The sequence below is a fragment of the Protomyctophum bolini genome (assembly GCF_963924005.1).
Source record: "Protomyctophum bolini genome assembly, chromosome: 7".
NCBI lineage: Eukaryota > Metazoa > Chordata > Actinopteri > Myctophiformes > Myctophidae > Protomyctophum > Protomyctophum bolini.
In genome coordinates this window covers 16,653,904-16,679,365 of record NC_137868.1, presented here as the reverse complement: position 1 = coordinate 16,679,365, position 25,462 = coordinate 16,653,904, and the positions used below count along the sequence as shown (strand labels likewise).

General features: G+C 40.0%; 1 protein-coding gene across 1 annotated transcript; it reads right to left on the bottom strand.

Annotated features, from left to right (window-relative positions):
* Window positions 1-2,319: 2,319 nt before the first annotated feature.
* On the bottom strand, window positions 2,320-25,462 carry LOC308318582 (meprin A subunit beta-like; the record flags this gene model as incomplete). The annotated part of the gene is made up of 12 exons (XM_080768198.1): window positions 2,320-2,426; window positions 2,568-2,741; window positions 2,849-3,310; window positions 5,500-5,718; window positions 9,802-9,963; window positions 10,075-10,293; window positions 10,476-10,660; window positions 10,971-11,097; window positions 19,901-20,584; window positions 22,051-22,229; window positions 22,343-22,460; window positions 25,429-25,462. 12 exons carry the CDS (start codon window positions 25,460-25,462, stop codon window positions 2,320-2,322), a joined length of 2,670 nt encoding a protein of 889 aa, XP_080624324.1.

Below are 25,462 nucleotides of genomic sequence, written 5' to 3'. Positions count from 1 at the left end.
CCTATGGCAGTAGCCGATATCTATATGTTATTGATAAGCATACAATTTGTGCTGGCAATGTTGGTGTGTTGCTTATCTGTAACCAAGCTATAGATTCTGAACTATTTCTTATAATGAAGATGTATTCGTTTACCTGGCACAAAAGGTGAAATAATACCCACAAAAACAAAATAAATATTGGTAACAGTATCGGCTATCGGTTAAATTATTTTAAACGTTTGTATCCATCAAAAAATGCTATATTGGTGCATCCCTATGACAGTAATTTCTTCTATTGGTAATCTTATAGGGAAATCTTAGATTGCGTCACATAGGATAACAAAACCAAAAATAAATAAATCAACCGGGCGATTTCAGCAGCATCAACTGACGGTGAAAAAATGTCTAATGTAAGAAAATAATATTTTTTTCTTTAAACACAGACATTATCAAATGTAACTCAACATCATAACATAACCAACTAAATCGCCATATTAATTTGTTTCTTTTTGGAACACAGTTCTTATAGAACGTGAAGATTACTCTATGGGGGAAAATAAATAAATATATATTTATATATCACACACACACACACACGCAACATTTCCTTTAGCTATTTTCAGCAATGAGCAATTTCAAAATGAACACCTGTCATCGCCTTCTGTCGTTGGAGATGGAGTGGTGGTTGGAGGTGGAGGTGGGGTGGTTGGAGGTGGAGTAGTTAGAGGTGGGGTGGTTGGAGGTGGAGTAGGTGGAGGTGGGGTGGTTGGAGGTGGAGTAGGTGGAGGTGGGGTGGTTGGAGGTGGAGTAGGTGGAGGTGGGGTGGTTGGAGGTGGAGTAGGTGGAGGTGGGGTGGTTGGAGGTGGAGTAGGTGGAGGTGGGGTGGTTGGAGGTGGGGTGGTTGGAGGTGGGGTGGTTGGAGGTGGAGTAGGTGGAGGTGGGGTGGTTGGAGGTGGGGTGGTTGGAGGTGGAGTAGGGGTGGTTGGAGGTGGAGTGGTTGTTGGAGGTGGAGTAGGTGGAGGTGGGGTGGTTGGAGTAGGTGGAGGTGGGGTGGTTGGAGGTGGGGTGGTTGGAGTAGGTGGAGGTGGGGTGGTTGGAGGTGGGGTGGTTGGAGGTGGAGTAGGTGGAGGTGGGGTGGTTGGAGGTGGAGTAGGTGGAGGTGGGGTGGTTGGAGGTGGGGTGGTTGGAGGTGGAGTAGGTGGAGGTGGGGTGGTTGGAGGTGGAGTGGTTGTTGGAGGTGGAGTAGGTGGAGGTGGGGTGGTTGGAGGTGGGGTGGTTGGAGGTGGAGTAGGTGGAGGAGGGGTGGTTGGAGGTGGGGTGGTTGGAGGTGGAGTGGTTGTTGGAGGTGGAGTAGGTGGAGGTGGGGTGGTTGGAGGTGGAGTGGTTGTTGGAGGTGGAGTAGGTGGAGGTGGGGTGGTTGGAGGTGGAGTAGGTGGAGGAGGGGTGGTTGGAGGTGGGGTGGTTGGAGGTGGAGTAGGTGGAGGAGGGGTGGTTGGAGGTGGGGTGGTTGGAGGTGGAGTAGGTGGAGGTGGGGTGGTTGGAGGTGGGGTGGTTGGAGGTGGGGTTGTCGTCACCCTAGGGAACAACAACAATTTACAATTTAGGCATTTAGCAGACGCTCTAAATCCAGAGCGACTTTACAGTAACATCTACAATCAGTAGTCTTACATTGCAAAGGATGTGTTCAGTAATACAGTACTGTATTGAAATAAAGGATGTGTTCAGTAATACAGTACTGTATTGAAATAAAGGATGTGTTCAGTAATACAGTACTGTATTGAAATAAAGGATGTGTTCAGTAATACAGTACCGTATTGAAATAAAGGATGTGTTCAGTAATACAGTACTGTATTGAAATAAAGGATGTGTTCAGTAATACAGTACCGTATTGAAATAAAGGATGTGTTCAGTAATACAGTACCGTATTGAAAGAAAGGATGTGTTCTGTAATACAGTACCGTATTGAAATAAAGGATGTGTTCAGTAATACAGTGCCGTATTGCGCAGAATATAAGATGAATGATTATAAGACGACCCAAATTTTTCCAAGACCCATTTGTGGAAAAAGAACACTGAATGTCAAATTGTCTAGTCCTCGATTATAATACGACCACGTTTTTGGGATATTTCCATTGGAAAAACAACGTACTGTAGTCTTCAAACAATAGGGTAATAGCAGCATTTTTTATCATAGTTGTCAACTTGGATGGATTGCAGAGAATAATTGTGTGTGAAACTGAGTGATAAATGAATTGCAGTACTTAGCAATGTAGTGCTAAATTGTACTCGTCTTTCAATAGGCCACCATCATTTATCCCCATAATAATCAGATATATTGTCCTACTGTGCGGCACATGGATTGTTAAGAGTATCCGGAGGATGTGAAATCTTTGCTGGCTGTAGTTTTGGACATGGAAGATCACTGCCATTAACAAGAGGAGAAATATCTAGAAGAGAAGAAAAAATATTCTTTCCAGTGGTTCCAACTCATACAAGTATCAATGTAAAGTATAGAATCATAATTCATTCATCTGGTTATATGGTCAACTTTCAAGGTGAAATGTTTGCCTAGTAGTCAGTGTGCCTACCTTGGAAATCGATATGGAAAACCACATTTCCCCCCTTCAGGAAGTCTCTCTCTCTCATTGAACTCAGACTGGCAAAGAACAATATGCCATACAATGGGTTGGCAAAATATGTCTCATTGTTCTCCCCTGTCACCACTACACCATTTTGACGAGGGTTGCCCCAAGTATAAGTACCTGTTTACAGATGACAGGTAGAAATGGTAAACAACCCACAAGAAAATACTGTTGAAGATGTCAAGCAACAGCTAGGTTTTCAGAACAAATCAGTCCCTCAAACTCACCATCACTCTCAGTTTCATTGGCATCATTAACAAAGCTCCTCTGCTTGGTCATCTGCAACTGGATATTGGGGTTCTGATCCAGCAACTGAAAAGTCACCTGCTTCCATGCACAGGGCCATTCCAGCTGGTCATCGTTCTCACCGGACACCAAACGCACAAACAGTCCGATATATGCGTAATTTCTGAGAAGTACTGCTACAACCTGGTATGCATAGCCTTCACTGGAATACTGCTTTGGACCATAAAAGAAGGTATAGTCGTCGGGACTGTTGGACAAAACCTGCTCAATGTCATTCATCTGCCAGGTCACATGTGGACACTCCGTCTCGGAGAGGTTGATGTCATCTATGGAGAAGCCTCCTGAAGAGTTACCTGCTCCTTTCTGTGCCTGAAACTCCACTTGGAAGGTCTTGTTGGCATTTAGAGGAACATGGTGGAGCTGCCAATGAGATGTTGGTGAACCTGGAGGAAGGAGTTCCACAATCATAAAGGATGTAATTGCAACAGTATTTGTTGCAACAGTTGCATTGCTCACTTCACAGGGGTGTGATTTATATTATTAGTTTTTTTCTTATGAAAGTAGAGAGTCTTCTGTTTCATACGGTATATAGTGTGTACATGTCACTATAGGCCTTATTTTGTGAATATTTAGTTGTTCAGGTCCATGCCTTCTCTAAAGTTCTCTCTGGTGGGCGCAAGCTGCATTCAATAACCAATTACTGACAGGGCTTTCATTCGGTGTATAGTATGTATAGGATATTAATTTATTTGTGTTCATTTTTATATCTGCCTGTCAATGTCTGTGACTTTAAACCTTCATAACTCTGGTTTCATGAGGATGATGATGATGCGCGCCTCGCCTAATCATCTCACATGTCTGCTTTCATTGTCTCGATCGCAGTAACAGGGGGGGGCAGCAAAAGTCTTTATCTGTAGGCTACAAACCCATTCCACCGATCGTTTCAGAACTATAGTGAGATGCATTACTGGATCGGCGATGGTAGTGATTTCACTGATTTGCAACTTGCAAGCTAGGAGGGAAACATGTCTGGGCAAAGCCCTCTCCGGACAGACACCCTCTTTGAAGCAGGAGCGATGGAAAAGAGCAACTCGAAGAGGAAGGGGAAATAGCTTCCACAGAACACAACGGTTTAGGATCGGATGAGGAAATGTGTATTCGTTATACATTACAACCGGGTCGATGACGTCCCTGACGCATTCATTCTCATTGCGGTCTTATCACTGCAATTATAATTAATAAAACACACAACCGAGGTATAGTGATTGCTGGCAAAGACGGCTATGGTGATCAGTGGTGGTGCTCCGCTCCCCAACGGAAGACCCGGCCAGCGGCCACTGATTTCATGGCGGTCCCTCGATATTGTGATTCGTTTGTTAGTTCATAATATGAAGAAGGAAACATGCATCTGTCCATGACTCCATGTGTGTTGCAGACGTTATACAATGCCGATGTCCGGGCGCATAGAAAGGTGAATGAAAGTAATCAATAAAAACATGCAGTTAACGTAAATCTCCCGTTCCCGCATCGGACCACTGGGAATCGAACCACGTGAATATCCAGCTCCCGCATTCAATCGGTTAAGACAGAATGAGACCTTTGAGCTGTGAATGTTCTGCAATATTGTGCGTCATCGAGGCAGCTCCAAATCAGGAGCCCATTCTTTTATCAAACGTATTCGCATTACGGGTGGTTTGAAGAGGCGCTTTCCGTTGTCCTAAACCTGTGTGCATAAGATAGCAGATATAGGGAAAGTGCATCAACACCCTGATAGGGTTTCGGATCTCGCGAACATCATACCCCTCACTCAGGTGACCCTCGATCAGACCCAATAGGGCAGGGTTTCCCAAACTGTGTGCAGATTGTGTGGGCCTGGTCTTTCCCTATTGAATAGGGAAAGACCAGGGCCACACAATCCGCCGCTCCGGAACTACTCTGCCGGGACTGGGAGGTAGACCAATCTGGCGCATGGAAGGACTAGGCTCTCACCAGGTCCACTCCTGCTCACACCAGGTCCAGGACCTGTGCGTTGTACCAGACTCCCAGCACCAGACACTTCATTCAGTAGTGGTAGATTCTTGAGCCGCAATGATTCTGCAGGCTCCACCTGGGCAACGGTGGTGCTGCAGGCTACGCTTGCGGCTTGAATGGCCCTCCTAAAGGCCTCACTGAGGTTTATTTGGGCTTCTTCCTCATGTAAGATATAGGCTGGGCCAACCCCTACTGCTCCCGGGTAACCCGGTCAGCCGGGGGGGCGTCTACATTCCGGCTGTCACCCATCTTTCCGGTGGTCACCAGACTATACCTGGTTGTCACGTCTATTCCTATGAGTCACTATGAATAGAATACCTAAGAACTAAAATACATCGCATGGATGCACCTGAAAGAAGAGGATGAATAGAAGGAAACTAAAATGACATAACATCACGAAAACAGATGAGCATGTATATTTTTTGCAGAGGCTTATATGGCTATTTGGGAGTCCTGTTCTACAATACTCACTGTAATCCTTGTCTTAATATAAATTGTATACGATGCAGTTACATGATTTATACTTATATTCTGTCTGTCCGTGTGTCTGTCCATTCGTTTTTCTGTGTATCAATCTGTCCGTCTGTCCATCCCTCCTTACCAGTGATCTGTCCCATGAGACGTAGTTTTCCTGTAGAGTCCCACTGGTCCTGGAACTCTCTGATCCAGATGTTGAGCTGGTCTGATGAGCTCCCACTGTGGTAGTAGTAGAACTGGAGACACTGGACATGACACGTCCTGCTGGGACTCATCCTCATGGTCTGCATCCAGATGGAATCTCCTTCCATGCCAGAGGCTGTGCTAGCATGCATGAAGTAACCTGCATAATGGAACAGTGTTTCTCAAACTTTTACATTTAATATATTTTAGGGTTAGGGTCTCAAACCACACCAATGCAACTCCTTGCAACCAAGGGGCCAGTGAGGCACTCCAACGTTGAAGCGCTGGGCCCTAGTGGTAAGAGGAAGGACTGCAGGCGGACCCATGGATTGCAACCGAGCACTCAATGTTAAAGCCCAGCTGCACTTCTGCATTTGGGCACCAACATTTGGTGCCCAAATGCTGAATCGGCGAAAAAAGTAGACGGTCCTTCCGGCTGCTTCAAAGCGCCACTGAGCAACTTCCACTGACATGAATAGCGGAGGGGGTGGAGCTTCGCGCCAGATCAGTCTCTATCCTTTTAATACTCTATGCTTGCAACTGCCATTGGGGATAATGGTTGCAAGTAAATTAGTTGCATCAATCAATCAATCAATTGTCATAAAACATTGCAGGCCTTTTGCTCCATCTAAATAATTATTATAAATATGGCATTATTTTATTTTATTTTATTAATTATATCATCTATTTTATGAGTTTTCAACTGGTGGTCTGTGGACCACTGGTGGTCCGTGAAGGTATTGAATGTGGTCCCTGACCATGCATGTAGGAAAGTGAAGATTTGTATTTTAATTTATTGTATTGACCACAAGTTGAGAAACAATGCAGTAAATGACGTGATGATGACGCATCAATATTGTCAGTTACTGGGAAGTCGGACGTCAAGAACTTCCACAGAAAAGGGAGTTAGAATCTCAAACGTTACTCTTTTACCTGCTTTTGTTTTTTTAAACCAGACTATTCATAGTCTGGATTTTCGGTGGTGAGCTGACCACCGCGACCACCGCGAAATAACGTTGAGCGGTGGTGAGTAAAAACAGAGAGTATGGCCGCTCAACGTTATTTCAGCTCCGGTGGTCAGCTGAAAATCCGAAAATCCAGACTATGAATAGGCCTTTAACATTACAAAGATGCCCAGAACATCGGGATGAACCTGTGTAGTTTATGGCTGCTCCAACAGTAGTGGCAACATAAAAATAAATAAATACGGAATGTCAAAATATCTACCGCAGTGGCTGAGACCAGAGCCATAAAGTAATGGTTGAGACAAAGCAGTGAAAGGTCCTGAAAGATACATAAGTCTTAATCTTTCTGTTTTAGGAACACATGGCTGCTGTACTTTATACCTCATACTTTAATGCTTAGTATGAGGTATAAAGCAGCAGCCTTGTGCGGGGAAACCGCAGATATGTCGTCTCCGCCTACAGGAAATACGTTGCCTGCGACCATGAGACCCGTTTCTGAATCGGTCTATAAGACTGGACTCTTTCCACACTCCCACTGTCAGAACATACTTCCTTATACGTCCCCTGTGTTGTACCTGGGTTCCTGGTTCTCTGGGTTTTTTTGCAATTCTGAAAGGCTGCATTTTTGTACTTTACTGCTTCAAAAGGTTTTCATGTTTGAACTTTCGGTTTACTGCTTTGTGCTAACCTTTGCATTTTTGGCAATTTCTGCATGCTGCTACTACTCATTTGTTTTGTTTGTAGCTTGACGCCATTTTGCATTAATAAATAATTTTATTTGAACATTCCTGCTCTTGTCCTGCATTTGGGTCCTACCCTTTGACTCACTGTGACAGCTAACATGTGTACATTTGTACCACTGAATAAATAGAAAAATAGCATAGGCTGTATATGGAGCAAATAGTTAAAAGGTTACTTAAATAAAACACATAAGGACTTAAGGTCTTAGCATGTGTTTTTCTGCATTTTTCATAGAAAGAAAAACAATCTGCAAGGACGTTTACACTGAGTTTTTCATAGACTACAGTTATGTTCTTATAACCTTATTGAGTCTGTAATTCAACCAGAATATGCATCAACGGGTTAGAAGAAATGAGCAGCGATATTATTGCTCTTTAGCCAGGTAAACGAAAACTGTACTTACCATCTTGTGAGTTTTGTGAGTGTGCCCCTGAAAAAGTTAAGGATAAAAAAATGACAAATTTAAATAATTTACAGCACATTGTTTTGTTCATTGGGACAGAGGGAACAGAGGTTCTGTATACACTGTTTCTAAACGTTTGGGTTCATTTATACATTTACAGTTCTGTTCTTGAGAGATTAAGGTTGGGGTATAGAGATAAATAAGATTGTATCGTGAGATTCGTGTGTCCATGGCCGCCGCCTAATGCATATCCTTGAAATGAAAAAAAGGTTTGTTTACTGCTGTACTACATAAAGTGTCATCAGGTTTAGTTATAATACGTCTAAGTGTACAAATGGCTTCAGCTATAGGTGGTTTTTTCTGGCTTGACAGGAAATGTCTTCTTAAGCCCCTAGGCTACGGAACCCGGAATAAACGGAATTAATTGAAAAATATAAACATGCCATAAACGGAAGAAACGGAATGTATTGACTGTCAGTTATTTGGGCTTCAACGGAGCAAAAATTAGCATTTTTTCGCTAATATCACTAATGTTGGATGTAATCTACCAAAAAACGGCCGAAATCCGCGTGATCGTGCGCCATCGAGCAAAAATGTGATATTTTGCGATGTTTTGGGGTTGATTTGAGGTTAATTTGACTTAGTTATAAAAAATATAGCATATAGCTTAGCATCCCCGAGAGTCACTCTAGTGAGGGGGTCAAGATACTGCCGGATGTTGATGATCGTTGAACCGGAAGTGACTCCCCTAGATTCCTCTATTTTTGTCAAAATCAGCATAATGGTGCATTCTCGCCATCTGGTGGCAATACCGGAGAAGACACTAGGGTTGTCATTGTCATTTAAACGATCTATTCAAACCATCAGATCTTTCTATTAATGTTAAAATGATGAATTAAAAATTTGCCAATTTGTTACCCAAATAAAAAAATTGGGATTAGTAGTCTAAGGGTTTTAAGGTCCTAGCATGTGTTTTTCTGCATTTTTCATAGAAAGAAAAACAATCTGCAAGGACCTTGCAGATATTATTGCTCTTTAGCCAGGTAAAAGATAACTGTACTTACCATCTTGTGAGTTTTGTGAGTGAACCCCTGAAAAGGAAAGGAAACAAGCTATTCAAAAAATGACAAATTTAAATAATTTACAGCTAATTGTTTTGTTCATTGGGACAGAGGGAACAGAGGTTTCTAAACGTTTGGGTTTCAGCTATAGGTGAGTTTTTCTGGCTTGACAGGAAATGTCTTCTTAAGGTACTTAAGGTCCTAGCATGTGTTTTGTACATTTCAGTTCATTTGTACATTTACAGTTCTGTTCTTGAGAGATTAAGGTTGGGGTAGCAGAGATAAATAAGATTGTATCGTGAGATTCGTGTGTCCTAATGCATATCCTTGAAATGAAAGAAGGTTCGTTTACTGCTGGACTACATAAAGTGTCATCAGGTTTAGTCAAGGGCAGAAGGTTCCTATAACGACTAAGCTCTCAGGCACTACCGGAGTTGACGCCCTTGGGTTTAGTTATAATACGTCTAAGTGTACAAATGGCTTCAGCTATAGGTGGGTTTTTCTGGCTTGACAGGAAATGTCTTCTTGGTACATACGGACAAAGAAAACTTATATGTGATGTATCATGTATTTTATTTTTATGTTTTTGCTTATTTCTGTTCTGTTTTGACCAAATACTTGGTGTAGCTTCTGTGTGAGAAGTGAACGTGATATTGTTTATTTATGTTGTTGGTGTCTTATAATCCCATAAGGGATGGGTCTTAACGACAAGACACGAAAATAAAGATTCATTCATTCACCTCAGTGTAAAGTTTACACCGAGGTATATGAATGAATGAATGAATGAACACTGTAAACATTCAATCAATCTTTCGGATACTTAAAACTAATTGAAAATGATGTTACAATTCTCAGTCAGGGTGGTGGTCCCTGGTTCATAATCAGTTAAAAACCCCTGATCTATTTCACTTTTTCACATCCAGACCCCCAGGAACGTGCCCAGGGGGCCGGCCCGATGTTTGTGTGTGTGTTAGGTTGCGCACAGGTGGTGAAAAAAACATGCTGTTTTCGAGCTCATACCCACCCTGGCAGGCAGGCATCCACCCACACACATAGCTCTGTCAAAAACATACCACTTTCAGGCCTGACACTAGGTAGGTTAGTGTGGTCAGAGCTCGGACCCCCAGCAGCAGATGTCACCCACTCCCAGCGTCCATCTGTACTCAAACAGCGACTCATTCCACATTCGGTCACATTAGAAAAACCGCAATACATTTTAAATGCAATGGTTGAATCTGTAGGCATTAGAGCATAGAATAGGACACAATTAGGTTGGTCTGTGAATGTTTAGAACACTGTAAATATACATTTGTACCTGTATTATGTTTAAATAATATGGTCCTTACTGCAGTGATAGAGTCGGTTCAGCTTCAGCACGTCGCTGGAGCTCATTTCCAAACGTTGACCAATCACATTCTGAAACTCTGGGTCTTTGGTGATAATAGTGGGCCCATTCCCATTGGAGAAAGAATACTGACTATAGTGCATCACTGAGTAGTAGTCATAAGAGACTCCCTGGGTGCTGCTTCTGTTTTCACTTAGTTTTGCAAAATTATGCAGTTTACCTAGATGAGACACAAATCCATCATCACACCATAAGATAATTACAGATACATTAAATTAATCAGTATTAATTTAACTCCAAAGAGTGTAGCTACAGTCTTCGGATCGAAATTAACACTAGATTAATTCTACTGTGTAGCAAAATGTGAGAGTAATGAAAAGGAACTTTAGATGTTAATAAAACCTTCTTTGATGTTAGTAATGTTAATGGTCACGTAGTCATCTCGGTCATGTCTGGACTGTTCATGATAAAAGCCCAGAGCATGGAGAAACTCGTGTTCAGTAATGGATGTTGTATCACATCCTGGCCCAAGACTGAGCGGCTGTCCATCTTCACCAAAGCCTGATTGCCCAATGTAGGACCAACATCTGAACAGGGGAAAAAGAAAAAAATAATTACACCTGCATTCACAACACTGTTGCCAGAAAGTTAATTTAACTTGTTATTATGGCCATAAGCTGGTACGAATGATGAACAGGGACCCCCATTAACAATATAGTGTGTGCCAACTGACAACTAACAAAACATGTATGTTAAAAATTCTGTTCATGTTATTATGACTGAGCAGGCAGGCAGGCAGACAGACAGACAGACAGACAGACAGACAGACAGACAGACAGACAGACAGACAGACAGACAGACAGACAGACAGACAGACAGACAGACAGACAGACCTACCCAGGTGACGTCTGGAGACTCTGGACAGAAATGTAGTTATCTTCAGAGTCCCTGGGCTTGAAATCAATGCATGACTTCAATCTGAATTGTTCAAAGGCTCTCATGCAGATTCCCTTGGCATTCATGTCTTATTTGGTCCATTAGGTGGTGTCATGGTTGTGCAGTAGAGGTGGATAGTCATATCAGGATTAAATGAGTCAATGTCAGGAATCTCTTTTACACTTATTGCTTTGACTTTTTAGATAAGATGTACAAAACAATTTGTATTCTGCCACACTATTATGATCAATAAATGACCTGCTATTGGTTATTATGAAACCGTAAAACCTTCCGTGCCACATATAAACTCTGACTGAGTGTGAAAAATTACAAAATTATAGTTTAGGATTTTACTGTATACAAGTTCAGCTTTATATTTACCAAGGGTCTGTGTCAGAACATAGGGCACTGGGATTGGCCATTGTTGACTGATGGTGTTTCTCTGATATCTCTGAAATCAAGAAAAACAAGAGACACTTCAGTGTTTTATTACATTGTCCTAGCGCCACGCGTTGCAAATGGGAAGAAGGCAATAGTGGGAGGGCGATACTCGATACTGTTTTTTTGTTTGGTTTTATGGCAAATATGGCAACCCAGTTGCTTGGAAAGTGCAAACTTGGCAACCTGGCTGAGTGGCCCTATTGTTTGTTTTGCTTGTTTTTATTTCCGTCTAAAAGTAGTAGTGTAGTGCAGTGGTTCCCAAAGTGGGGTCCGGGGACCCCCAGGGGTACCTGAGGGAGTTCCAGGGGGGACCCATCTATTTTGTTCATGTTCATAAAGTGCTAAAGTGTTTAAAGCAGTGGTTCCCAAACTTTTTCATGTCAAGGACCCCCAAATTGACACTACTTAGCCTGTGGACCCCCATTTGAAAAGATATGCCAGGGACCCCCATAACTTTAAGAGAAGACGTACACATTTAGACGTCTACATTTAGACGTCTACATTTAGACGTACACATTTAGACGTCTACATTTAGACGTCTGTATACATTTAGACGTCTACATTTAGACGTCTACATTTAAAATTGCGGCCTGTGCCCAGCACCATGCCAAAGCTTTTTCCTGCAGGAAACACTGCTTGTGGTTGTAAATATATTGTTATCCGTGTTGCGAGGATGAGGGGGTACCTGGAAAAATATCTACCCCAAAAGGGGTACCTGGTCCAAAAAAGTTTGGGAACACCTGGTGTAGTGCAGCTGGATTCGGGTGGCGTGCAGATGTTTTTTTGCATGGAGAGATGTGTGCTAACGGAGTGGTTTGGTAGGAGAAGGAGAAGGAGCATGGATAAACGGTGCTTGTGAACCCCCTGTCCATTAGGATAGAAGGATGATTAGTTTGTCTGTATACAACTGTAGGCCTGTCATATACCAAATATTAATTTGGACAATTCAATGGACAATAAAGTTTCCTTTATCTTTATCTTATATAACTGTATCTTATGTAACTGTAATCTCACACACGCAATGTCATGCATTGACACTTGTCAATTTAGTCTAGGCCTGGGCGGCTAGTGTAGCGGTCCGGGCACCTAGGCTGCTAAGCCAGCCTGACGGCGTGTCGCAGGTTCGACTCCCGATCATGACAACCTTTGCCACGTGTCACCCCCATCTCTCACCATACCGTACAGGCGTACACTATCCAATAAAGGCAGTAAAATAATATAGAAAAAAAAATATATATATATATATAAAAGTGTCAGACAGACTGTTGACTCATGTCAAAGAGGACGCTGTGTTTTCCTGTGATTTGCCAATGTGTTCCCAGATTGGTGTCAATTTAATGTATAGCCTTTTCCCTCTGTCTTTGACCAAAAAAAGCCAATCTACAACCTTAAAAGGCATCACATTGCTATACGTTGTTGTGAGGTTGTAGATCTGCTATTTTAGTATTTAGTGATTTTATGAAATATTAATCTCACCTCCCTGATGTCACCAAATGTTAAGTCTAAACCTGTAACGAGAACATAGAAAATGGATGACATCACCACACACAGTTGAGTTCATTTGAATTTCATTTTGTTTAACATTTTGTTACCCTCGTTGATTTCAGTAATGTCCTTGCCATCGCCAATATCTAGAGCAACAGAGAGATGATACAACATTGTGAAACTGACAGAAACAACGGTATGTAACACTGAGCACCAGATAGATGCCGTAGGCTGACTGGAATAAAAATCCAATTAAAGTATGCCTATTTAAACCAATTTCAACAACTGAAATAACGTAATTTAGTTAATGAATATAAGCTTACCATGGATTGTTTCAGGCTGAGAGGGGGGGGAGGGAAGATTTGATAAAATCAACAAATCAACATTTGTCATGTTCAGATTTAGTGTCATATTGGGAAATACAGTTTAAAAATCATTCTGGATTTATAAAAAGTCTGTAAGCTAGTGTCAGTCAATAAAGCAACTGTTACAAAGCACAAAATATAGTATATTCTTTATGATCTTAAATAATTGACATGCTTATTTTCATAATAGTAAGTAAGTGTATGTAAATTCCTTTCCGGAATAGTGTATAAAAATGTTTTACTCTTACCCTGGATAATGATGAATAACACAGCACAAGAAGTATAAAAGTATTCATCCTATTCACAGTCCCTTGGTCAGGCATAGCTTTTAAAAACTGGAACACTGTATGGAATTATGATTAATAATAATAATTATTATTAGCAGTAGTATAGTAGTAGTTATTCAAGTAATAATGTTAATCAAAAGTTATTTTATTAAACTATGCTGCAAGATTATTCAGTTGATCTAAAGACTATTTTGTAGTTCATTTTTTGATTTATTAAATTGAATTCAATGACATTTAATTAAAGGTTAATATTACCATGTTGTAAGCCTTCATGTAGACTATGTTTGTCTGTTGCTCAGCAGAATATTTAGGTCTGTGTGGTACAGTTCTGTACGCCGTGCTTATAAGCAGTCTATTGCAGTCTAAACCTGTCTGGATAGCCCAAACAGGTTTCAAAGTTCCAACGACAGTACGGATGACATACCAAATGAGCATTGTCAAAATATTTCACTCATTCTTGAGATGAGTGGAAAAGTGGGAAAAACATGTCCCACACATAAGAGCCTTATTTATGTTAAAAATAAATTAATTCATAAAAATAAAAGCATTTGCAAAGTTAAATGTAATACAGTTGTGTATTCTTATGACATTAATTTCATTATATATACTTTTTCATATGCCATCTGAATTAGTTAAAAGCAGGCTCTGTACCCAAAAATGCCTGTATTTAGCCTGTCCTCAGCAAGTGGTCACAATTTCAAACTGCCAAAAAAGTGTCTAATACTGTCACAATCACATAAATATTGTCAAAGGCATTATCCACATTATCTCAACTGTAATCAGATACTGTGTGCATTTTACTATGATACACCTTTCTTCAAAATCCCAATATCAAAACATATATTACTTATTGAAGAGTAAAACCAACATTCAGAAAATTACACAATAATGTATTTTCTAACAATACCAATGATCTCTGAGAATCTGAGAACATCTGTCCAGAAGTTCTCTAGGTTGGTACAGAAACTTGTGGGATACATTTGTTGCAAAGGAGATATTATGTCAGGGAAGAACTTATGTAACTAGTCTTTGTGTAATGATTATTTTAAACACAATTCCATGATGTGATATAATATATTATTTAATCACAGTTGTAATGTTTTTACTTGTCCATAAGCTAGACAGCATTCCATCAGATGTTTTGCTATTCAATTGTCCATTTAATTTAAAACCGGATGTTCATCAAAGAGTCTCTTTTTAGAAGTGTTCGGAAGGATAAAAGAGCTGAGAATTTGTGTTCTATTCACTGTTGTTTAGTCATGTGTGCAAGGCTGCATAACATTTAAAAAAAACAGTGGTGGTGGAAAGTACTGTACTCAAGTAAAATGTTGAGGAATTTGTACTTAAGTATTTCAAATGTCCAATACTTTTACTTCTACTCCACTACATCTTAGAGGCAAATATTTTACTTTTATTCTACAATTATTTGACAGCTTTGGTTACTAGTTACATTCTAGATTTGGTTTAATATTACAAAACATACATTAATCACTTCAACCCTACTTTTCGGCGATTTGAAATCTATGATGTGTTGCATCTATAACACATTGTGAGCTTGTAGATCTGCTATTTTCAACATTTTTATACATTTGAAAACTTGAAATGAGACCGTGTGTGGTTAGTGTTAGATAAGGGAATCGGAATGGCGTTGTGCCAGAAGAGAGGACTTCAGAATTCCGGCATGTAACCTCTTCTAAAACACCTGGGAGGGTGATGTTGGTCATCCCCGACCCCGACTGCCATTAAATGTGACTTCCCTCGAGGTTCAGTTCTGGGGCCTTTTGGTCTGATTATGCATGCTCTCCTATGGCTCTGTCTTTGAGAAATATATTCCATATCACTGTTATGCAGCTGACAGAGTTTTACCTATACCTGTCATCATTTTAAAATGCTACAAGGATGTGAAAGCACATTTTAACAAAATGACATGGTGTTCCATTTGTTCCAACATGTCAAACTGGTTTGACACATGAGGGGAAGGAAGTAGGAAGAATTTATCTTAATAGATGCTTGACGTGTTGGGTGTTTCATGACAAGATTGATGAGATCATGATCATGATCAGATTGAAATGCCAACATTTGCCTGATGAAGACCTAAAGTAAAGCGTCGAAATGTTGCAGATGTTTTGCCAATTCAGGCTGTGACCTCACAAAATAATCATATTTGAACTGGGGAAACCCACAAATAGACAATCTGCAAGCTCACAACCCAGAGTCGCTGTGAGCTTGTAGATCTCTCTTATATCATTTGACAATTTTTGTTTGACCAGTTTTTACTATAATTTGTTGATGCAGTAATGGTGCAGTAACTTTTGATTGCAGTCTTTTCATTTTTTGTTAAACACTCTGACCGCCCAGAGGTATTTGGAACCATTAAATCAGGGCGCCCAGCGAGTTTGCATGTTCTCACTGTGTCCCCTAGGGTATAGGCAGTGCCGGTTCTAGGCCTTTTGAGGCCCTAGGCAACATATTATACAGAGCCCAAAATGTTTATAAACAAATCACAAATGTTTATAAACAAATCACAAATGTTTATAAACAAATACCAAAATGTTTATAAACAAATACCAAAATGTTTATAAACAAATCCCAAATCCCTTGGTCCTACCCCCCCGACCATGAGACTTACTACAGGTAAACTGGTAGTGGTCCTACCCCCCCCATGAGACTTACAAATCCCAAATGTTTATAAACAAATCCCAAATGTTTATAAACAAATCCCAAATGTTTGTAAACAAATCCCAAATGTTTATAAACAAATCCCAAATGTTTATAAACAAATCCCAAAATGTTTATAAACAAATCACAAATGTTTATAAACAAATCACAAATGTTTATAAACAAATACCAAAATGTTTATAAACAAATCCCAAATCCCTTGGTCCTACCCCCCCGACCATGAGACTTACTACAGGTCAACTGGTAGTGGTCCTACCCCCCCCATGAGACTTACAAATCCCAAATGTTTATAAACAAATCCCAAATGTTTGTAAACAAATCCCAAATGTTTATAAACAAATCCCAAAATGTTTATAAATAAATCACAAATGTTTATAAACAAATCACAAATGTTTATAAACAAATACCAAAATGTTTATAAACAAATCACAAATGTTTATAAACAAATCACAAATGTTTATAAACAAATACCAAAATGTTTATAAACAAATCCCAAATCCCTTGGTCCTACCCCCCCGACCAATGGTACCCTCACAAAAACACGCAGTAATCCTGGCCTCTAAACTACCTCCCCCTTGCCAGCCGGGGCGCCTGATGGAGGGGAAAGAATCATCTTATCCCCGTCAACCTTACACTAATGGTTCCAAATGTAAACACAGAACTGGGAAAAACAGCCTTTTGTTTTAGTGCCCCAATCACGTGGAATGTTTTACATCTTAAATTAAAGATCTGCTCTCCCATTACATACGGCCAATTTAAATCAGACTTGCCTCCAAGTGTCTGTAACTGGTTTTAAACATGTATTAGATCACACAATGAGGAAATGTTGCCGTTCTGTTTTGTTGGTTTTTTGTTTATTGCTTTGAAAATGTTGTACTGCATCTCACTAGGAATAGATAGAACTTGCACAGCTTTACTGACATATTAGCAGAATATATGAGGCACAATTGTGCTTAATTCTTCGTCGTACGATGAAGTATGAGTCACAGAGTCAGGTTCACTAAAAAATAAATTCACAGACGGTGATGACTGGAGGACTGACTGACACCAGCTTCATGGTTCAGATGCTCGAACTGGTCCAATGGCGGCAGGTGCTTTATCAAGCACAATGGTGTTATGCAGACTTCTGTCGATGATGACTGGGGGAAAAATATCATTTGGAGATGCAATGAATACTTGGGAGATAAAATAAAATAAATACAATAATTATGTAATTAGTTTGTTAAAAACAAATACAATATCTGGAATATTTCTACAAATTTCTGATGATGAGCCTTTAAATATGTTCAACATACTGTACCATCCCTATTTTGGGAATGTCATTATAGGTGAACATTGTCGTGCGATATTCCCATCATTGTCTTGTGATTGAGCCCGATCTCTTTTTGTTTTGTTTCCTTCTTAATGATATAGGCTGTGCTGTAGATGTTTGTCATAAATAATTTTAAAATGCTAAGGATGTGAAAGCACATTTTAACAAAATGTACATGATGACATGACATATCTGATTGAGGTGTTCCAACATGTCCAACTGGTTTGACACATGAGGGGAAGGAAGTAGGAAGAATTTATCTTAATAGATGCTTGACGTGTTGGGTGTTTCATGACCAGATTGATGAGATCATGATCAGATTGAAATGCCAACATTTGCCTGATGAAGACCTAAAGTAAAGGGTCGAAATGTTGCAGATGTTTTGCCAATTAAATAAAGTACGTCTACTATGGAGCTCTACAAACAAGTGTATGGATGTTTCTTCTTTCTCTTTATGTTTGCCTTGATACCGTGACGTCCAGCACCTGGCCTAAATACAGGCAAAAGATGTGCACACAATGTAGCTTAACGTGCCCAACACTGGTTTTAATTATTTATTTGATGGGGGTTCTTTTCAGTAAGAATTGAGGCTTGAATACCTGCACGTATGTAGCCTACTGTAGCTGACCTAACACTGCAAAACAGTGAATCATAGCTAATACGCCTATTAATTAACTTCAATAGACCTATTGCTTACTCCACTGTACGTGCAGGTATTTGAGCCTCAATTCTTACTAGAAAGAAACTAAATAAATAAATAATTAAAACCAGTGTTGGGCAAGTTAACACAACGTTATGTCAAATGTGTGACAACCAGTTGCCATATTCTCAGTTAATTGTTGTTCATGTTATCCAGAAGCAGTTTGTGGACTTACTGTGCACCACATGGGCTCTTATTGGCATGGTTCTTTGTAGTGAAGTTGGTTGGCTTAACCTTGGGACATGGGAGTGAGGGTTCATTCTGCAGATTTGAAATATCTGGAGATAAAACACAGTTAAATGAGACAGTTAAAAGACATGGTAAAGTTAAAGGTAAAATATGGGTACCCGTGGTGATCTAGTGTAAGGAATCAACTCAATATCGAATATTAGTAACAAACTACTAAGCACTTATAATTGCTGAAAGCTAGCTGTGCTGTTGAAAATTAAAATATAACAATTTATTATAAGAGTGTCTTCACATTTTGGAATTTGGTTGCTGCTAAACTTTCAATTATTCTACAAATTAACATTACACCCTCTCCATCTCTATTCTTATTAAACGATGTATCCCAATTGCCATTAAATAATACCCGTATTCGTGTCTTCTTTGCTGGCGTAACGGCCGCAAAGAAGATGGTTGCTTCGCACTGGAAACTGTGTTCCTTTCTTTTGATGTTATGTGTTATTTTTATATGTTTTGTTTTCTTTCTTTCTTTTATTTCATTCATGATGTTAACATGTTTTATTGTGATTTTTTGTCTTAAATAAAAAACATTTGATAACAAAAAAAAAAACAATTTATTATACCTTGCATTGACAAGAGGAAAATAGCACTGCCACCCTTCAGATAATTTCTAGATCTCAGTAGGTCGAGGGTGAAGAATGAGTTATAGCCAAACCCGGGGTTTACATACAATCTCTCTCCATTGACTCTTCTGAGTTTTCCAACTTTACGAGGGTTGTCAGATTCCTCTGGAAAAAATGGAAAATACATACAAGAATATCAGCAGAGACTGTAACACAGTAGTTGACAAATAATATTGCAGCCATTATTTGCTTGAGACATAGGGCTCCATTTTCCTTCAATCTTTCTAAATACACAGTCTCTAAATCCCTAAAACACCTCCATTACCCGTTATATTATGCATAGGTTACAAAGAGATGCAATAGGAGAATAAGGAGAGATGAGGCAGCCTGATTAGTCTGTGCCTGGACATCTCCATTGAGGCACGCACCGCTCTATCAAACTAATTTGGCACGGCTTACGGGTGCTTTTAAACTCCATTATCGCCTTCCCAAATGTGTGACCAAAATAGCAATTTAGGGGAAAGCGTGCCAACCCGCCCATGACCACAACTCTAAGCGTAAATACCGGTGTCGGCTAAATAGATAGCGTGTGACGCTGGACCAAAATACCATTAAGCAAGGTCCTGTACTCGTAATTTGCGGGCAGCGGCTGCATTGTGGGCCGCGTCACAGAAAACGGCGGCGGCAAAAATGGAGCCCTTAATGTACAGATTTTTTTTCCCCGGTGTATCATATGGCCATAATGATAACACTGCATTTCAAACGATTTCCCCCCACAGCACCTAAACAGCTCATAACAGATGTTACACTCACCTTCTGACGGATCAGTGGTAAAGGTCATCTGTTTAGACATCTGCTGCTGAATGTGAGGCTCCTGGTCCAGCAGTATAACAGTCACTTGCCTCCATGGGCATGGCCACTCAAGCCTGTCGTCATTATCACCTGACACCAGCTGCACGTAAACCCCAAAGAACAGTTCTTTGAGAATAACGGTCACTATGTAGGCGTAGCCTTCGGGAGAATATGTCAGAGGGCTGTGCAGGTACGTATTGAAATCGCTGGTCGTCAACAATTTATCCAAGTCCTTGATCTGCCATACACGATGTGGGCACTCAGTCTCAGACAGGTTGATGTCATCGATGGAGATGCCTCCCGAGGAGATACCTGCTCCTCTGCGCACCTCGAATTCCACCTGGAAGGTCTTGTTGGCATCAAGAGGAACATAGTGAATTTGCCAGTCTAAACTAATCCCGTCTTCCTCCTCCTCGTCCCTCTCAGAAGCGATCTGTCCCATAAGGCGGGGCATTCCCATGGAATCCCCTTCGTTCTGGAACTCTCTGATCCAGATGTTGAGCTGGTCGGATGGGCTCCCGCTGTGATAGTAGTAGAACTGGAGACACTGGACGTGGCAAGTCCTCCTGGGTCTGAATTTCTTGGTCTCTAGCCATGCAGAATCCCCTTTCTGACCAGCTGCACTGCTGAAGTGCATAAAGTATCCTGTGTGGACAAAGTTTCAGTTTTGACCATTTTCAACAAATGCCTGTTCAAATTTCAAGAGGGGGAATGGGGGTTGGAATTAGTACTGTATTGAGGTTGATGCATGTTTTTTTTGGTTTTTGTTGTTTGTGTTGGAACAATTAAGCTATTAAAATCCCTTTTCTCAAATGCACACATTTTGTAATGTTATCGTCCTAGTATATCAATGTCCTATATCTATAAATCTACAAATATCTGTCGATGTGCACCTGTCTGTCTCTCATATCCAGAGGGGATGCTTTTAGTGTGACAAAAGTGGTGTATTTTGATTGGGCCTTTTGACTCAAACTTTAGGTGTTGCAGCTGTCCATGCTAAAACATACAAATACAGACATGCTTACATACATACAGTACATACTGTACATACACACATTTATGCGTAATGGAGCGGTTAGGCACCGCTAAAAAAATACACAGGGAAGACATATTTCAATATTATAACCACACCGGGGGGAATAATGTTAACTCCATAGTCACACACAAAACCGAAAAAGTACAAAACTATGGCACTCCATTCTTTAAGTGAAATTTAACAATGCGACTCCTTTCCGTGTGCTGCTACCGTGTCGTGGTGGAGAGGCTTGCGCGCCTCTGTGACTCAGAAAGCTTTACCGGAGGAGACTAAGGTGACTGTCTCTGTAAGATGAAGGTATTATTAGCAACAACAAAAAAACAGTGACCCTACTTTGTTTTTCAAAGATAACCTTTTTAAGATGAAGGTCTTACCCTGGGTTTTGTTACCCCCACTGATGTCCATGAGGGTGTGATCAGCGGAAGGCCCTCCAGCAGCTGCCGTCATCCTCCTCCAGCCTAATGAGCTGTGTGTGCAGTGACTCATCCCACACACGTTACCATGGTTAAAGTCACAATGCTCCAGGAACGATATGGATGTATCTGTGGCAATCAAGCAATATATCAATAAATAAAATAGCAAAATAATAAATTTCAGTTACTTTTTCTACTCAAATGATAACAAAAAAATATTTAAAAAAACAGCATGAAATCTGCCATTCCTTACTACAGTTATATAGTCGGTTCAACTTTAGGACATCATTGGAGCTCATCTCTATACGCTGACCAATCTTATTCTGGTATTGTGGAAGCTTTGTTACAATGGTGTATCCGTTGTTTTTGCTCCAGAATTTGGGCCCGTAGTGCATGACTGAAGTATAATCGTACGGCGTCCCAAGTGTTGTTGTTGTTCTTTTAGACACCTTTTTGAAATTGTGCTCGTGACCTGTAGGTGAGATTGTTATACATATGAAACAAGTCCTGTTAAATTGCTTGTATCGTTACAATGTTTTGTAACGTTTTTCTGACTGAATTGGTTTGGAGGCAATCATTATCGAGATAACATTACATGCAACAAAGTAAATAGTGTAATGATGTCAAATCTCATTCAAGTCGATGAAGGTGTCAAACCAAACCTGCTTCAATGTTGTCATAGACTATGGTGATATGCTCATCTCTGTCATATCTGGACTGTTCATGCCAGAAGCCCAAAGCATGGAGAAACTCATGTTCAACTACGGCAAGATATCCGCATCCGTCACCAATAGAGACCTCCTGGCCACCTTTAATAAGTTTGGAAATATAGGCGGCACACCTGTAATGGAGAGAAGAGTGGGTTATAATGGACCAATTGACAAATGAGGACGCTCTAGGTCCCCGAAAAGGTCAATAATGTTAATGTATGTGTAAGGGGGAAAAAAGTATCACCCATGATTCTTTTCCACGCTAAGGTAGTATTCTTGAGAAACCCTGGGCTTGAAGTCAACACACGATTTCAACCTGAAATGTTCAAAGGCCTGCAGAATGACCCCTTTTGTGTCCACCGCTGTGTGCTCATGGAAAATACAATATCGAATGGTTAACCAACTGATCTACCATGCATGAATCTTGTCAGTCAAATGTTCACTGTTGGTCATAGCTTTATCCATGCATGCCTTTACAGTTTCGAAACCATTAAAGGTAGGGAAGTGATTATTTATTTTCTTTTTTCTTTCCATTTTAAGTTAATGCTCTGATATTGCTGCAGAGCAGGGCCCAAAAGGTAGGTAGAGATCTTTAAAAATAAAAATCACAAAACGCCTCTTTTTGCCATCACGGCTCCCTTCACGATTTCTATTGCAGTGCAATGCTTTGTTTTCAAGAGTGTTGTGAGTAAACGGCAGTAGCATTACAAAGTTATATAAAAATGTGCGTGGCAAAGAATCCGAAAAACTTGCACTTCCATACAGAATGGGAGGACCATTCCCCCCCCACTATTTCCCATTCCAAGTGCGTTTGTCTTTGCCGTTATTCCAAAGCCTTGATCTTGTTCATCTGGTCATTTTAAAAGGTAGTTTTAAAGTAAAATAAAGTGTGGGCACCCTGCTGTAGAGCGTTTGTTCAGTTAACATGGTCTCCCCATCTCTCCAGACATGTCCAGGTGTAAGACCAATGCATTTTATTGTGTTTCAGTGTTGATTCTGCCCAGTTTAATTTGCTTATCCTGAGTTATTGTATAAATTTGGTTTCCCAAACTGAAAATGTATTTTCTTTTCACTAAAGAGCTGGAGAGACAGGGAAACACCTGAGTCTACAGTATATAACAATGAATATAGAGCTCTTTAAACAATCACTGTGCCTTTAATACCGATAATAATACTAGAAATAATAACAAAACAATAATAGGATCAAGAGGAATGTATTGCTAACTTACAAAGACTTTCTTCGAGCACATAAGGAACTGGGAGATCCCAAACAGCATTTCTATCCAAAACTGCATTCCTTTTTTTCCTTCTTTTAGTCTAAATGTTGAGTAGAAATGAAGATTACAGTAGGAAAAGGAAAACCAACAACAGCTACCTGACAAAATTGATACATTTCAGATATTGTTTATAAAGAACAACAAATGTTAAGTCTTACTTGTACATTGTTGGCTTGCAGGATATCACCTTCAAACAAATCTAGGTCTAAATGAGTAAAAAATACATTTGCTGTTGTGAGTCATGAAGTTCAATTATGATGTTTTTCAAATGGAACATTTCAATTCTGTCCTGTACGTGTCATCAAGGACACAGAGATACACATTGATCAAAACAACTTGCTTTTTGATTCAGTGATATCTATATCTATCTATATTTATCCACAGCTGTACAATGCAACTTAACCACTTCCAAGCTGGCATCCCTGTTTTGTGCATAGGCAATTGTCAAAATTGATCTATAACCTCACAGCACGTCACATTGCAACTGTGAGCATGTAGGTAGACTATTTCCGTTATTCATCACACGACAAAGTAGAATGGGGCTTAAGTAAACTCACCCTTGTTTATCTCATTTATTTCCAAATCGTCATCAGCAATATCTTAAGAAAATGAGATACAAGTTACTTATTTGGGAGCTACAGTAAGTATATAATTCATCTTCTGATGTTTCTCTGTAAGCACGTAGTAATGTTATTCCATGAAGGCCAAATACAACAATTTATTCTATATTAAAAAAGATCTCACCTCTAAACACCGGTTCAACAGATTTGTGATGGATAGAATGGATCTGAATGGAATCAATTGAATCATAATTACATGAACAGCATTTGGAAAATCAATCTCCAATAACATAGGCATACATGATGTGAATATATATTCTTTGTGGTGGACTGCAACAATGGTACACAGGAATCCATATAAGAATGTAACAGATTTTTCTACTCCACTGAAAAGTTGACTTTCTGATACCAACAAGGCTTTGACTTCTTACCTTCGAGAGGTGCATAATGGTTAACACAAGAACAATGTTAATGTACATTGTTGTAATTGTCCGTCTCCAGGTTTTCACAAAGTATATAGACTACTATATAGGCTGATGAAAACAGAATTCCTGTGTCACTATGGGATCAACAGAACTATAGGCTTACGAATAGAATTATTTGAATCCTGAATCTTCAATGCTGATGTCCAACTGAGTCCACCTCAAAATATCCTTGGAGCAAAACTGGAATATTTGACTTTGTAGCCTTCGTAGCCAAATCCGCAAAAACTCTTTTATTTACATATTATCCTCTAGCTATTTACATTATTTGTGACACAGCTCATAGCCACGAACAAACATTACTCATTTTCTGCAAGCAAGTGACTCAGTTCATATTGCAAATGATAAAAATAAAAACAAGCCCATTAAAAAACATGTTGTTTATGGACAAACATGTGGACAAACACTGGGACATTGGTTATAGTGACACAGCATCGTTTAAGTTTAAACTAATGATTCAAAAGGAAGAATAATCATATTCCTCGCTTTATTTCAATGTATTTTGAAGTACACGTGTATATGCCACAGGGGGTTTGAGGAGGGAGGGGCTCAGTATCTGTTCAACAACAGGTTTGTTCAGTTTTCTGTCATTATGCTCATTCCATTGCTTTGTGATAAGCTGTTTTGGGTAGGGTGTCGGACTAATGCCTGTCGGACTGTTACGGACTAAGTACGGCGGACCAAACACATGCTACTGAATACACCCAGAATCGAACCTGGGTCTCCCGTGTGGAAAGCCAACATCTTAAGTTCTTAACCACTGTGACTAAGCCAAAGGGACATCCCCATGACTCAGGGGAGATATTAGACTTTTTAACACTAGAAGGTCTGAAGTAAAATCAGCTAAATTTGCATGTGCTTAAATTCACATTTAGAATTTTTGTCAGATGTCAAGATAATAGAATGGTGATGGATGATGATGCTCATGGAAGGGGAACCTTCTGAAAGCTTCATGGGCAAAGATAATCAACTTCAAAATAATAATAAAACGGTCAAAATGACCTCTCAGACCTTCTAGTGCCTTCAGGCTGAGGTTGACAGGCAT